We start from the raw sequence: 13,127 nt of genomic DNA, 5'->3' as shown, positions 1-13,127 counted from the left end.
CACAAATAAATAGATAACCTATTTTTGGTTTCAAAATAAAGGAGGTGCTGTATAATTTCATGATATATTTCCAGAGTCACAGTAACAAAAATATTCAGGTGAAGCAGTTTTCTCATGTCTGCTCTATAGCTGGTTACTTTAATTCTTTCTCAACATACAATATTTGGAATTGCTAGCTTTAGGCAATTGTAAATACTGTATGGTGAAAAAAATCTAAATACTGTCATGTTGAGGCACTGACTATAGGAGTGCTTCACTCTAATTTAAAATATTTTGACAGATTCCACTAGATGGCACTTTAAGGATATAGCAACCAGTTTTTATCTCTGTTAGTTTTATTATTTAAAATAGGAATGCATAATATTTATGCAGCTCCATTTTTCCAGGTTTTGACTTGAACATTCTCTGGTGGAATGTATTACACTGAAAACAGTGGTTGCAGCTTGGCCATCATTATTTTCATAATTTATTTTTACATGTTGTTTCTTAAAATGAATACATCTCTGTACTTCAAATTTGTAATCACACTTAGAAATGAAAAGTCATATCTTAGTGAAGGGGTCCCCAGCCCATGGTCCACTACCAGGCTATGGCCTATTTAGAATTGAGCCACATGAGTGGCTGGTCAGAATGTGTGTGTGCGCAGCTCACCTTACATGCGTGCTAGCCTCACCTCGCGCAACCCAATTCCCCCAGCCAGGTCACCAAGCCACAAAGGTTGGAGAATGCTATCTTAGTATACAAATAACATATATACCATGCTTATCATTATTCCCATTTATATTAGCAGTACTAGGTAAAGCATGGTAAGCCAAAAAAATTAAAGACCAAAAACTTCACAACTACCTATAAATCTAGTTTATTCCACTAACATTCACTTCTGTTCTCTCCATATCGTTCCTTGAAAGCTATCCTGGATTTCACAAGTATTGCATTTTGTTGTCAAAATTCTTCTCTTTATGAAGATCTCATCAATTTCATCTAACCACAACTTTCTTTTTTCTCAGTTTATTCACACTTCATATATTTGGTTTTGCTATTAAATCCTCATTCATTTTGCCTGCATGACCATACAACCAATGATTGGTAGGTAGGTAGGCAGGCAGGCAAGCAGACAATATCCAACCTCCACTCCTTGAAGAAAGTGGTCGGTTGTCATTTATTCTAGATGGGCTCTAGAAAGAAGCAGATTATCTGGATCAGTGGTAGTTGGGGTTCAGGCCAGAGTACAGAATGGAAATCAAATTGGTTGCTCAGATTACTCTCTTACAGAGAGGCGTGGATGGAAGGACCAGAACAGGACTATCCCTGTTCTGATAGGCCTCCTGGCCTTCAGTACTCTCAGCCACATCATCCTTAATTGACTGTATGTCAAGGCCTCTGTATATCCTACATAAATTCTGTCTGTATGATTCAGATGAACACAGAAGTTCTAACAGGACATAGAAAGGGCAGTTATTCTGAGTAGCTGTTTTCCTCTTTTTGAACAGCTTAATTTCCAAGGCAGGTACTGTATATCCCCAGTGGCTTTTTGGAGAACAGTAATTTTGCATTCTCCTTTGATTCAGTGATTACATCACAAAAGAGTCTTAGCTATGTATCACTTTTATAAATCCTAAAACCAGTGACGTGCAGTCAGGGGAGGCAGGGCCTCACCACTGTCATCATGAAAAGAAAAAAAAAATAAAAGGAAAAAGGCTGAGGTAGTTGCTGCCAGAGTCACAGTGGATGACTCTGCTTAGTGCTTAACTGTTTAAAAAAGCCTCTAAAAAAGTGCCCTCTACAGGAGGAGGCGGGAGAAAGAACCACGTGCTTCATTTAGTCTATCTTTATGATCACTCAAGCAGAGTTAAGCAAGGGTTAAAAGCTGAAAAATTCCTTATGTAGATGAGCCACTTGGTTCTCTCGCCTCCTCCTGTAGAGGGCACTTTTTTAGAGGCTGTTTTAAACAGTTAAGCAGAGTCATTCATTGGGGACTCTGGCAGCAGCTAACCCAGCCTGACCTCAGCAGCTCTTGCCTTTTTCCTTTTATATTTTTACATTTTCATCATGGCGGACAAGAGCAGAGTTGAAATCCTCTGTGAAACAGCTGGAAAAAGTATGTGGGTCGGAGGGAGGGGGAGGAATTCAAAATTAATGTAATTTGTAAGTAATTGTATTATTGTAAGTAATTTGTGTTTGTGTGTGTTTTACCCGTCTCTGCTGGTGCGTGGGCTGGCACTTTTTTTATGTTGGACACAGCGGTGCCGGGGCGCCCCTAGTGCCGGGGCGGCAGGGCGACTTTGGTTCCATCCAGCATTGATTCTTTGAAGCTTTCCATAGGTTCTCTCTGCTTTTAAAGTCTTCCGTTGGTCTAAGGAAGTTTTTCCTCTATGGCGGACACAGCGCTGGGTGTCCAAAAGCCTCTATGGTGGACACAGCACCGGGACTTTTGGATGTCCAAAAGCCCCGGCGCTGTGTCCACCATTAGAGGTGGGACGCATCCCGTCTCTATGGCGGACATAGCGCCGGAGCGGCGAAAAGCCTCTTTCTTGACAGCGGCCAAAAGCCGCTTTCTTTCTTTTTGCCTCACCAGCCATAAACCTCACTGCACGTCACTGCCTAAAACTATTTAACATGCATTCATTTGTTTGCCCTATGTCTTCTTGACTTACCATATGTTCTTCTAAGGACACACTTCCATTGTATTCAATTTTTATATTTCTCCTAATATATCCAACTTTCATTTTCATACAACAGAAGTCTCACAATACAGGATAAATTGCCCACTACTATTCTTCCAGCATTTTCCCACTTATTAAAATGCATTCTATTAAGATGCGCACATTTCTCTACGTGGTCTGGTTTTTCTAAATTAAAAGATAAAAATGAAAAATAAAATACTCAGTTTGGAAAGTTTAGAAAATCAGATGTGTAGTATTGCTGCTGTCTTATAAATGGAACGTAATATAACGTCTGATGGTTATATTATTCAAGTGTTCAAATTCTTTTTAATTGAAAATGAAGTTATCCTCCAACACCTTGTTCACTACATGTAAGGCATGTGTATTGAACGTTTTATACACTAAAAACTTTATTACATGGGGATATCAGAAAACATTTATTCATTCATTTTCTGTAGCTTCTAGACTACTCCAGCCCTTTGACACTGAGTGCCTCAATATGTAATTGGAATTAAAACCATTATGGAAATATCAGTAACTTTTTAGAAGATAACTTACAAGGCCAAAGAAGTTGCATACACAGAAAAAGAAAAGGGGTAATAGTTCTGTAGCTACAAAATGTTAACTTTGTATTCTCAGCCAGACTTTGAAGGTAAAAACAAGCAAAAACCCTGGAAAAGTTTAGTTTTATATTCATTTATCCAATTTCTTCATTTTACATTTCTTTTCTTTTGAACCAAATTGATTTGTTAGCATACACTGAAGCTAGTAGTTTGGTCAACCAAATCTGCATTGTGATGTCGAAGAAGCTTTAAAATTGTTGTAACAGTTTGAAGAAGGATACATCACTTATTGTAACGTGCTTTGTGAAGTATCATTTTCACAAACTTTGCACATCCCCAATAACTAACATGTCCCAAGATGCTAACTCAAATAGAGTTCTACTTCTCCTCTGTATAGAACTGTAGTCTTCTGATGATTCAGATAAAAGTCTCCCAATGCATTTAGAAAGAATAAAAGATAACACTAAATACACTCTTGTCTTATTCTAAGCATTATCTTAACAGTAAATGTTTCTTTGGAGAGATTTTTGTTTTGTTTTTACCTTTTACAACATTTTCCAAAAGAAAACAAAAACACTGGGAATTTTGTTTCTGAACCATTCTGGCTTTTTTCTTCCAAAGATTTACATCTAAGTCCCATCTCTCATTTCTATGAAGGTCTTCCCAAGTATCCAGTGGAGATCAATTGCAGAAAGCTAAATTCTTAATGGAAGTAAATGTTTGCATTTCAATATACACTTCCAGGCAGTACAACAGTGCAGTAAATATTTTTGATATTACAGAAGTTTTCACATTGTTACAGATAGAACAAGACTCTGAAATAAACTCACATTTGCCAGTGAACATGTCCCCATTACAAGAAAGCAGCCCAGCAAAAAAGGTAAGCACGTATCATGTAATCTTCAGTAGTAAGTCATTTCAGATCTATAAAAATATATACTGCCATATAAACTTATTTTTAAGAATTACATTGTTCAGTAGGGCGTAAGTAACTTCAGCATTGTTCTTTATTGTTTTTTGCTCAAATCTTGTTTTTATTACCCATTTTATGCCATTTTAGTTTCTAATAAAATTTGTTATTGTCGTTGTGCTTTTATGGAACAAAGAAAATATTAAAGCTAAGTAAACCACTCATTTAATATTTTAATCTTGGTCTCTGAAAAAAATTGAGAAAATATAAAACTGTCTTTTAAAATGGTGAATGATCAACAGATTTATTAGGTTTTTTGAGTGGGGGGACCCTGTTTTTATTATTTTTATAAATAGCTGAAGGCAGTGGACATACATGTGAGCATCTGAAAATCTATCAGAGTTTTTAATCCAAGGAAAGATTATCTCAGTATCAGGCCTAAAGCAAAGAAATATACCCATTTTAAATAAAGATTCTATAACAATATCCTATTGCCATTGAATAGGCAATCTGGTGGAAAAAATCAGACTTTCTCATAATGGATTTCCAAAGTAAGATTTTTTTCCCAAAAATTCATAATAATAAATTTATGAAGTTATATAGTTAGGAATTTTGAGCTGAGATGTATTTTTTAGTTCAGTTGATTAATGCTGTGACAATATTTCTAGCACAACTCATGTTGCATTTACAAAGATGTATATATGAATGAATCCAGTGCTAGAAAATTGTACAGGGCGGGGCATAACCTTTTCCTAGGGGGTCACAGCAACACTTGTAATAACAACACAAATAATTCATACACCATTCGAAAGCCCATCAAAAACTGAGTTTATTGACACGATTTAATAGTCAGTATGACCACCATTAGCCCTTCGAACAGCATTCAAACGAGGTGGATAAGAACACAACAAATCTTCAAACAGTTCCGTTCGATTTTCCAGATTTTTCAACACAGTTTCCAAATTCATTCTCAAAGTTTCAACCGAATATCGATTTTGACCTTGCTCCTGAATCATCAGAGCTTCCACTTCATCCTTAATTATGGCCCCAATGTTCTCTGCCGGATTGAGATCTGGCGAATTTCCCGGCCAGACGTCATTGCCCCAAAATTCGACATTGTTTTCCTTTAACAATTGCTGAGTCGCATTTGCACGCATGCAAGGAGCTTTGTCATGAAGAAAGACAGCCTCACCAACCACCAAGACATTGTCTGGATCACTGAGAAATGGAATGACATTCTCCAATAAAATTTTCTCACGGAAATAACTGCCATCCCAGGATTCCCCTTTATCCTTCAAAACCCAATGCAGTTTCTTGGCTGTGAAAATGACGAAAATCCCGATGCAAGTCGGATTGCGAACGATTTGTCGATATCGTTCATGTTTGGCGATGTCGTCGATGTCTTTAGCCCAAATTCGATCGTTCTGGAAATTCGGTTTTCGAATGGCATAAACGAAGAATTCGTCAGATGGCGCCAAATGAAGAAAATCTTCCTCGGTCCATTCAGACAACCAATCGCACAACCAAAGCCGATCTTGAACGTGTGTTTGAGTTTTCAATGGTTTGCAAATGACGTGGAATGGCTTCAAACCTTCTCGTTCTCGATATCGGCCGATTGTCCTTTGATCAACTCGTTTTCCACGAATTTGAAGGATTTCTTGGGCCACTTTTCGGTTTCCTTTTCGTTGTTTGCGACTGCCAGTTGCAATGATGGCTTTGCTTTCTTGGGACAGTTGCAGAGGACGCCCTTCTCCAAATTTTGTGAAACATTCTTGGGCTGTTTTGTTCCAATTATCAGTAACCCAATCCGGATGACGTTTCAATTTGTTTGCAATCCATTTTCGATTGATAAACGTCGCTCCAGCATCGCGAGCCTCTCGAAAGGCAATGCATTTTATTCTGTCAATGATCCTTTGTTCTTCCGAATCGAATTTTCCAGCCATTCTTAAAGCAAATTTAACATTTAATAGCTCATTCAATTCAGTTTTTTATGGGCTTTAAAATGAGGTGTCGCGGAAGTTGTAAACTGCTGTCGATCTTGCTGTGACCCCCTAGGAAAAGGTTATGCCCCGCCCTGTAGTATCCCTGGCAGAATGATACCTGAATTGGAATCAACAGGTTGGCAGCAAATGCAGATATATGCCCTGAACACGTACAATTCTACAAGATGGCACAATATTTCTTTTTTAGTAGTAGTTTTGTTAACATTAGCAATGTATAGACCTGACGTTTTATAGATGTTTTCAGCTATAATTAACTTTCAGGCTAAAATAATTCATCCTACAAAGTTGTTTTTTTCTAGAGCGATGGTATTGTGTTTTGTTGTGTTGTAGTATATTTGTATTGAAATACTGTATATTCCCTAACCTATATTCCATAGTATCTTCTGCTTCATATTTCAAGTAACATTCTTTTAAATGCTCACTTTTAGTCTAATTTTTCATTTAATAGTTGAAATATTGCTTCAGTCCAAAACAAAGAGTTGCAGAAATTTCTCTGTATTGTGCCAGTGTCAAAGTTTATTGCTGACGTTAACAAAGATTTGGGCCTGAGAACACATCAGTAAAGCATATGATGCATTGGCTGGTAATAAGGTAGACAATTTGGAAACTGCAGAGCACTATGAAAAAAATTACTGAGCCACTAAGCAAGAAAGTTTGGGGAATTTTGGTTTGGAGTTTAATAGTCATTTTTAGGCTTATTAAAAGATACAGTATATTCCATTATTCAAAATCAATGATACAGTAAACAGTACTGGAAAATTTTAGCTTTTATGATATTTGTAGATCTCTTGTTTATTTTATTGTTTTATCTCTTTATTTCTTGTCTTCACAAGTTTCCATATTTTCTTTGAAATGTCTAATAAAAAATAGTTTTTAAAAGATTTTTTTTTTTAAATTTCATAGGACCTTGTACTTACTCAGCTACCATCAAAGCCAATTCACAGAAAATTCCAACCTGAAAGCCACTTGCTAGAGAACCAGGAAGTTTCTCCAACGAAAAGTGCCACTGCCTCTTCCTTACCTACCATCAAACCTCATCATGCATTTCCAAAGTAAAAGGGCCGATTTATGCTACATGAGAAACTGGGAGAGGTGTGGGTTTTGTGACAACATAGAGAGGCTTAGATTTCCCTCGTAGGTAATATGGTATAAAATGCAAGTCAACAACTTTGAAAATATCTCTTCTTAGGGACAATACAGAACAAAGATACAGTTTGTGCAATTCATTTCTTCTTATTAGTTTGGGGAATGCAAATCCACTATCACAATGTCTGTGCTATTAAAATATTACCCTCTGGACTATGTAGAGAACTCTCTAGAGAACAGTTAATCCATGGTTCAGTTGTGGGTGGAGAACACTGACATTTTGCAAGAGCCTGAAAATTGTATATCCCTTCCAGGACTCTAATTTGGTTAACAGATGAGGTTAGCAACTATATGTGCTGTAGCACTGATGTGCACAGAAGCATTTTGTAGTATTTGAATCTGTTCATCATCAATTCTTGCTTTCCTCCAAATATTCTAAGACACAAGGAGCTACTGTAAATCATACCCTTTTAAGGCATATGTAATGGGTGGGGAGGGGTGAACAATGTGGAAGTTTGAAGTCTCCTTAGAATTGTTGTGATCTGCAAGCAGTATTCTTATTTGAGCCTCACTTATAAGGAGGTGTTTCCTAGTGGCACAATATATTAGAAGGAAATGCTTGAATTAAAATAAACATATTTGTTTTCCACAGTTAGAATGCTGAGAGATGGGGAAGAAGTCAGTTGAAGAGACTATAAATTTTTCAGGAAAAGGCACTGGGAGATTCAAGAGCTCAAACTATCAACTCTGTTTTAGAAAGACAGAGCAAGTCAAAGATTTATTTTCACATAAGCTTTGTGTGTTTGCAAAATAAAGTATCTGCCTTAGCTCATGTGATCAACATCTCATTGAGAACTGTAAAATACCTCTTAGAAATAAAGTTGGCTTTTTTCATCATTATATCAGTTTTCTTTATAAATAAAATTGTAAACATCTTTCTTTTTAAAAGTGGAATAGAAAGGCATAACAATCCAGAGGATCATCTGCCAAAAAAAAATCTGTTTTAGTTTGTGGCATCATAATTTAGGACTGATTTATATGTTATTAAGATGTAGCAAATGTAATAGTACACGTAACAAAAGATAGTAGCCCTACTTCTTTGTAATATATAAACTACTTGAGTTGGAAGAAAACTAACAAAGTATTATTTAATAAAGGAAAACAGCAAATAAGTGTTTTATAATATAAGTTCTATATACTGGGGAGGATATTTGCATTTAAAACAGGTGTTGTCCAGAGCGAGTCCCCTTAATAAATATAAGACCTAGCTATTGCATAGTCATGTATTCATGCACTCATTCAGTTTCTATAACCACAAATCTCAGTCAGTGACTGATTTAGAAAAATATAATGCACTTGACCATGAGAGAACCAATTTGATGTAGTTCTTAAAGTGCTGGGCTAGAAACTTGGAAATTATGAGTTCTATTCCTCCTTTAGCATGTAAACTCACGGGGTGACTTGGGGCCAAGTTCTGACTTGGGACTCTTTCTTAGTCAATTCCTGTTACAGGATATTGTTGGGGAAAATAGAAGGTGATAGCATTATACCTTGAATCAGTGACGTGCAGTGAGGTTTATGGCTGGTGAGGCAAGCGGGCAAAAGCCGTCATCCCGCCCCAGCGCTATGTCCAAAATAGAGGCAGGACACCTCTATGTCGGACATAGCGGCAGGGCGGCTTTTGCCTCTAGCGCCAGGGCGCCAGGGCGGCTTTTGCCTGCTTTCAAGAAAGCTTTCTTGAAAGCGGGCAAAAGCCGCCCTGCCACCCCAGCGCTATGTCTGCCATAGAGGCGGGACACCTCTATGTCGGATATAGTGGCAGGGCGGCTTTTGCCCGCTATGCAAAAGCCGCCCTGCCGCCCAGGCGCTAGAGGCAAAAGCCTCCCTGCCGCTACAGTCTCTATGGCGGACACAGTGCCAGGGCGTCCAAAAGCCTCGGCACTGTGTCTGACATAGAGGCGTCCCACTATGTCCAAAAGCCCTGCCGCTATGTCCAACATAAAAAAAGTGCTAGCCCGCGCCCCAGCAGAGATGGGTAAAACACACACAAACAAACAAACACACACAAATTACTTACAATAATACAATTACTTACAAATTACATTAATTTTGAATTCCTCCCCCTCCTTCCGACCCACATATCTTTTCCAGCTGTTTCACAGAGGATTTCAACTCTGCTTTTGTCTGCTATGATGAAAATGTAAAAGGAAAAAGGCAAGAGCTGCGGAGGTCAGGCTGGGTTAGCTGCTGCCAGAGTCCCCAATGGATGACTCTGCTGAACTGTTTAAAACAGCCTCTAAAAAACCACCCTCCACAGGAGGAGGCAAGAGAACCAAGTGCCTCATTTACATAAGGAATTTTTTGGCTTTTAATCCTTGCTTAACTCTGCTCGAGTGATCATAAAGATAGACTAAATGAGGCATGTGGTTCTTTCTCCCGCCTCTTCCTCTGTAGGGCACTTTTTAGAGGCTTTTTTAAACAGTTAAGCACTAAGCAGAGTCATCCACTGTGACTCTGGCAGCAACTACCTCAGCCTTTTTCTTTTAAAATGTTTTTTTCTTTTCATGATGACAGTGGTGAGGCCCTGCCTCCCCTGACTGCACGTCACTGCCTTGAATTATACAAGATAATACTGGGATATAAATCAAATAATTTCCCTGTGGCATATCCCCCTTAGGCAGAATTGATCCCATCCCTGTCAACTTTCCAGATGTTCCTTAAAACCTAGTTGTATATAGGCCTTAGGATCTCAAGGGAATAGAGATCTGATGAGATGGCTCTATTGGTTGTAATCTAATGTCTTCTCTTAGCCTTTTCATAATAATATTAAATTTTGTTTTTCCTAAATGTTTTTTTAATTGTTTTTATTGGTTGCTTGTATGCCACACAGAGTAATTTCCTCATGAAATAGGTGACCATATAATGAAAGGGCAATTAGTTCAATACATCACCATTTTGGATTAGAGATCCCTCCTTGTGGATTTATCCGAAGCTAGATGATATATTTATGGAAATAGTCTTTTCTAACATCTGGAATTGGAAAAAGGTTTATGTTAGAATGTTGCAGAACACAATGTATGATAAGATTGCTTATGTCAGTTCAGAAAGATCTGAATAAGAGTTTGGGATATTTGCGGGCCTAAATTGTTCTTATAAATAAAGTTTATTCTAAAGGCTATTCAATAGTAAAGAAGAAAACACAGAGGATAATTCTATAGGGAAATTAGATATCAGGTTGGAGACCATAGCAATAGTTTACTTATACTGTACTGACTTTCTACGCAAATTACATGTTTTAAAAATGCACACCCCAACGTTTTCCCTTGATTTTAATTTAAACCCATCATGTCCTCTTTGTCTATCATCCAGATTGTCCTACTAATTAAAATAGGGGTTGTCTTTATCTCTGGCAGACAGTCTTCAAAACAGAAGAAAGCTATTCAGACTGCTATTCGTGAAAACAAAGAAGCTAATGCAGTGCTAGTTCGGTTGAACAGCGAACTCCAGCAGCAACTGAAGGTAAGGAATGCTCATGTTTCTCTTTTTGCACTTGTACATGAAGAAAATGTAAGCTTTAGTATAAAATATAAATGTTCTTGAAATAGAAGAATGGGTCGCTGAGAACTGGAGTGAAAAGGAACCTTCCATGAATTAAATAAATTTAAATAAATTTATGGAAGTGATAAATGTGAATTTCCTCATACCATTTTCTACAGTGACAGAAGCTGCCCTCTCCCCTCATGTCCCTGTATGAATGAATATTATATGTAATCATATTAGCACTTAAAAAAATAAAACTCTGTGGTCATGGGATTAGGAAATGTCCTTTTTGCAGATACAATCCTATTATTCAAAATGGATTTGAAGTAGAAAGTAAAACACGTGTTCTTTCTAGTTAACTACTCTTTTTGAGCCAAAAGATACTTTGCTTCAGTGATAATTTGGGTTTTGATATTTAACATACAGTAGAATATATTATAGTACATAAGATGCTCTTCAGAATTTCTTCTTAATTGCAAATAAATCAGTTTCTGACAAATAAGACAGCAGAAGAACTAAATTATAAATAAAATTGAAACAACTGTTTTCTGAAATAGAATTTATTTACTGCCTACATCTATGGAAAAAATATGTGACATTATTAACGTTAATCTTCTTTCCAGTGGTACTTCTTATCAAGTGATTGACATGGGTTATTGACTGAATTTCTTTCATATTTTTTGACCAAGTTGAGTTAATTCCTCAATGGTCCCTAAAACTCTTTATCAATGAATGCATTCACCTGATCAGTATTACAGTAGAGTTCAAAATAGGGCTAAATAGATCAAAAGTCCATAGGTTAGCTTTCAGAAACGTAAAGCATATTTTGGGGGAGGAATTTGTATCTTAATACATAGTATTTAAACTTCTTGAGGAATCACAATGTAAACTAAACTAAAAAAATTAGGGCAATGATGGTGGAACATTGAAATTACCAAGCTATCCAACATTTGAGTGTCTGTTTATTTTGTTATTGCTATAGTTTATTGAAAGGACACATAGTGAAACTCAGAAACTGCAAAAGTAGAGTTCATAAGTCTGCATTTTAAAACAAAATTATTTTTATATATGCATATTTCTACCAAGTTGCTCTCTAATTATTTCATAACATTTATTCTATCTAGGAAGTTCACAAGGAACGAATTGCACTGGAAACTCAATTGGAGCAACACCGACCTGTAACTGTCTTATGAACATTATTTTTACACACAGTTTGTTCTATGAAACATGGCACTTTGTATAATACGTTGGCATTTTTTTTTCTAACAAGGCAGCTTCATCTGAAATAGTTGCCAGATATCTTTACATTTCTTGTACCAGTTACCTTGTTGGCAAGAAGATGCACACCATCCAAATGACAACCATAGTACCTAAACTATTTTTCCACTAATCTAGCCAACCCTTTCTTTCTAAAGGACAGGAGAAGGACATTTATATTGTGTATGTGTGTATCCAAGAAATTATATTTTGCTTAACACTGTCTCATATTTTAACTATTATTTCCATATGCTTTTTATGAGCATTTATAGCACATTGTATTTATCATGTATAATATCTTCCTAGTTTCTCCCCCCACCCCCCTTGTTTTATTATCACTAATCACCTTTGGTAGAAAGCACAAATTTGTTGTATTGATAAAATATATCCACACTCTTCTCTCTACAACTTACCACTGCATATCAATTCCTTGCCTATTCCTAGAAGTTGACATACTGTCATTGTTCCATATTTCTGCTGCAGTTTGAAGGAAGCGATGTACAGTGGCCTGCAGCCATAGTTTAATACACTGTGTGCACAATTATTAGGCAAGTTGTATTTTGGGGTATTTATTTCATTATTGAACAACTATAGTGCTCTCAATCAATGTAAAATGTTAATAAACCTCAAACCTGAATATTTAAGAAAGTAAAAAAGAGGTTTTGGAGAATACCTTGTGTGCACAATTATTGGGCAACTATTAGTGTGCAGAATTATTATGCAACTAAATGAAAAATGAAAATTTGCCCATCTCGTTTGATTGCATCTGTGAATAATAAACAAAAAACTCAAAATGTACAAATAAATATTTTTGACATTGCAAAAATTAAAAATCAGTGATCAGTATAGCCACCCTTCTATTCAATAATAGTCATAAGCCTTCCATTCATAGAGTCTGTCAGTTTCTCGATCTGTTGACAATCAATTTTTTGTGCAGGAACCACCACAGCTTCCCAGACACTGTTCAGAGAGGTGTACTGTTTTCCTTCACCGTAAATCTCCCATTGAAGAAGGGCCCATAAGTTCTCAACAGGGTTTAGATCAGGTGAGGAAGGAGGCCATGTCATTATTCTTTCATCTTTAGCTGTTCAGCCCCAAAAGATCC

The 13,127-nt window shown here is 36.8% G+C and overlaps 1 protein-coding gene across 1 annotated transcript in view; it reads left to right on the top strand.

The window, feature by feature from the left end:
- The window catches only part of REPS2 (RALBP1 associated Eps domain containing 2), a 109,885-nt gene extending 97,305 nt beyond the window's left edge, over window positions 1–12,580 (top strand). Inside the window, exons 16-19 of the mRNA XM_032226664.1 lie at window positions 4,029–4,106; window positions 7,043–7,191; window positions 10,639–10,744; window positions 11,890–12,580. Coding sequence (XP_032082555.1) covers window positions 4,029–4,106; window positions 7,043–7,191; window positions 10,639–10,744; window positions 11,890–11,958 — 402 coding nt within the window. The 3' untranslated portion in view covers window positions 11,959–12,580. The remainder of the gene's footprint in view (window positions 1–4,028; window positions 4,107–7,042; window positions 7,192–10,638; window positions 10,745–11,889) is intronic.
- The last annotated feature ends 547 nt before the right edge of the window (window positions 12,581–13,127 follow it).

The sequence above is a fragment of the Thamnophis elegans genome, chromosome 11, assembly GCF_009769535.1.
Source record: "Thamnophis elegans isolate rThaEle1 chromosome 11, rThaEle1.pri, whole genome shotgun sequence".
NCBI lineage: Eukaryota > Metazoa > Chordata > Lepidosauria > Squamata > Colubridae > Thamnophis > Thamnophis elegans.
This window is presented reverse-complemented; position numbering and strand designations above follow the sequence as displayed.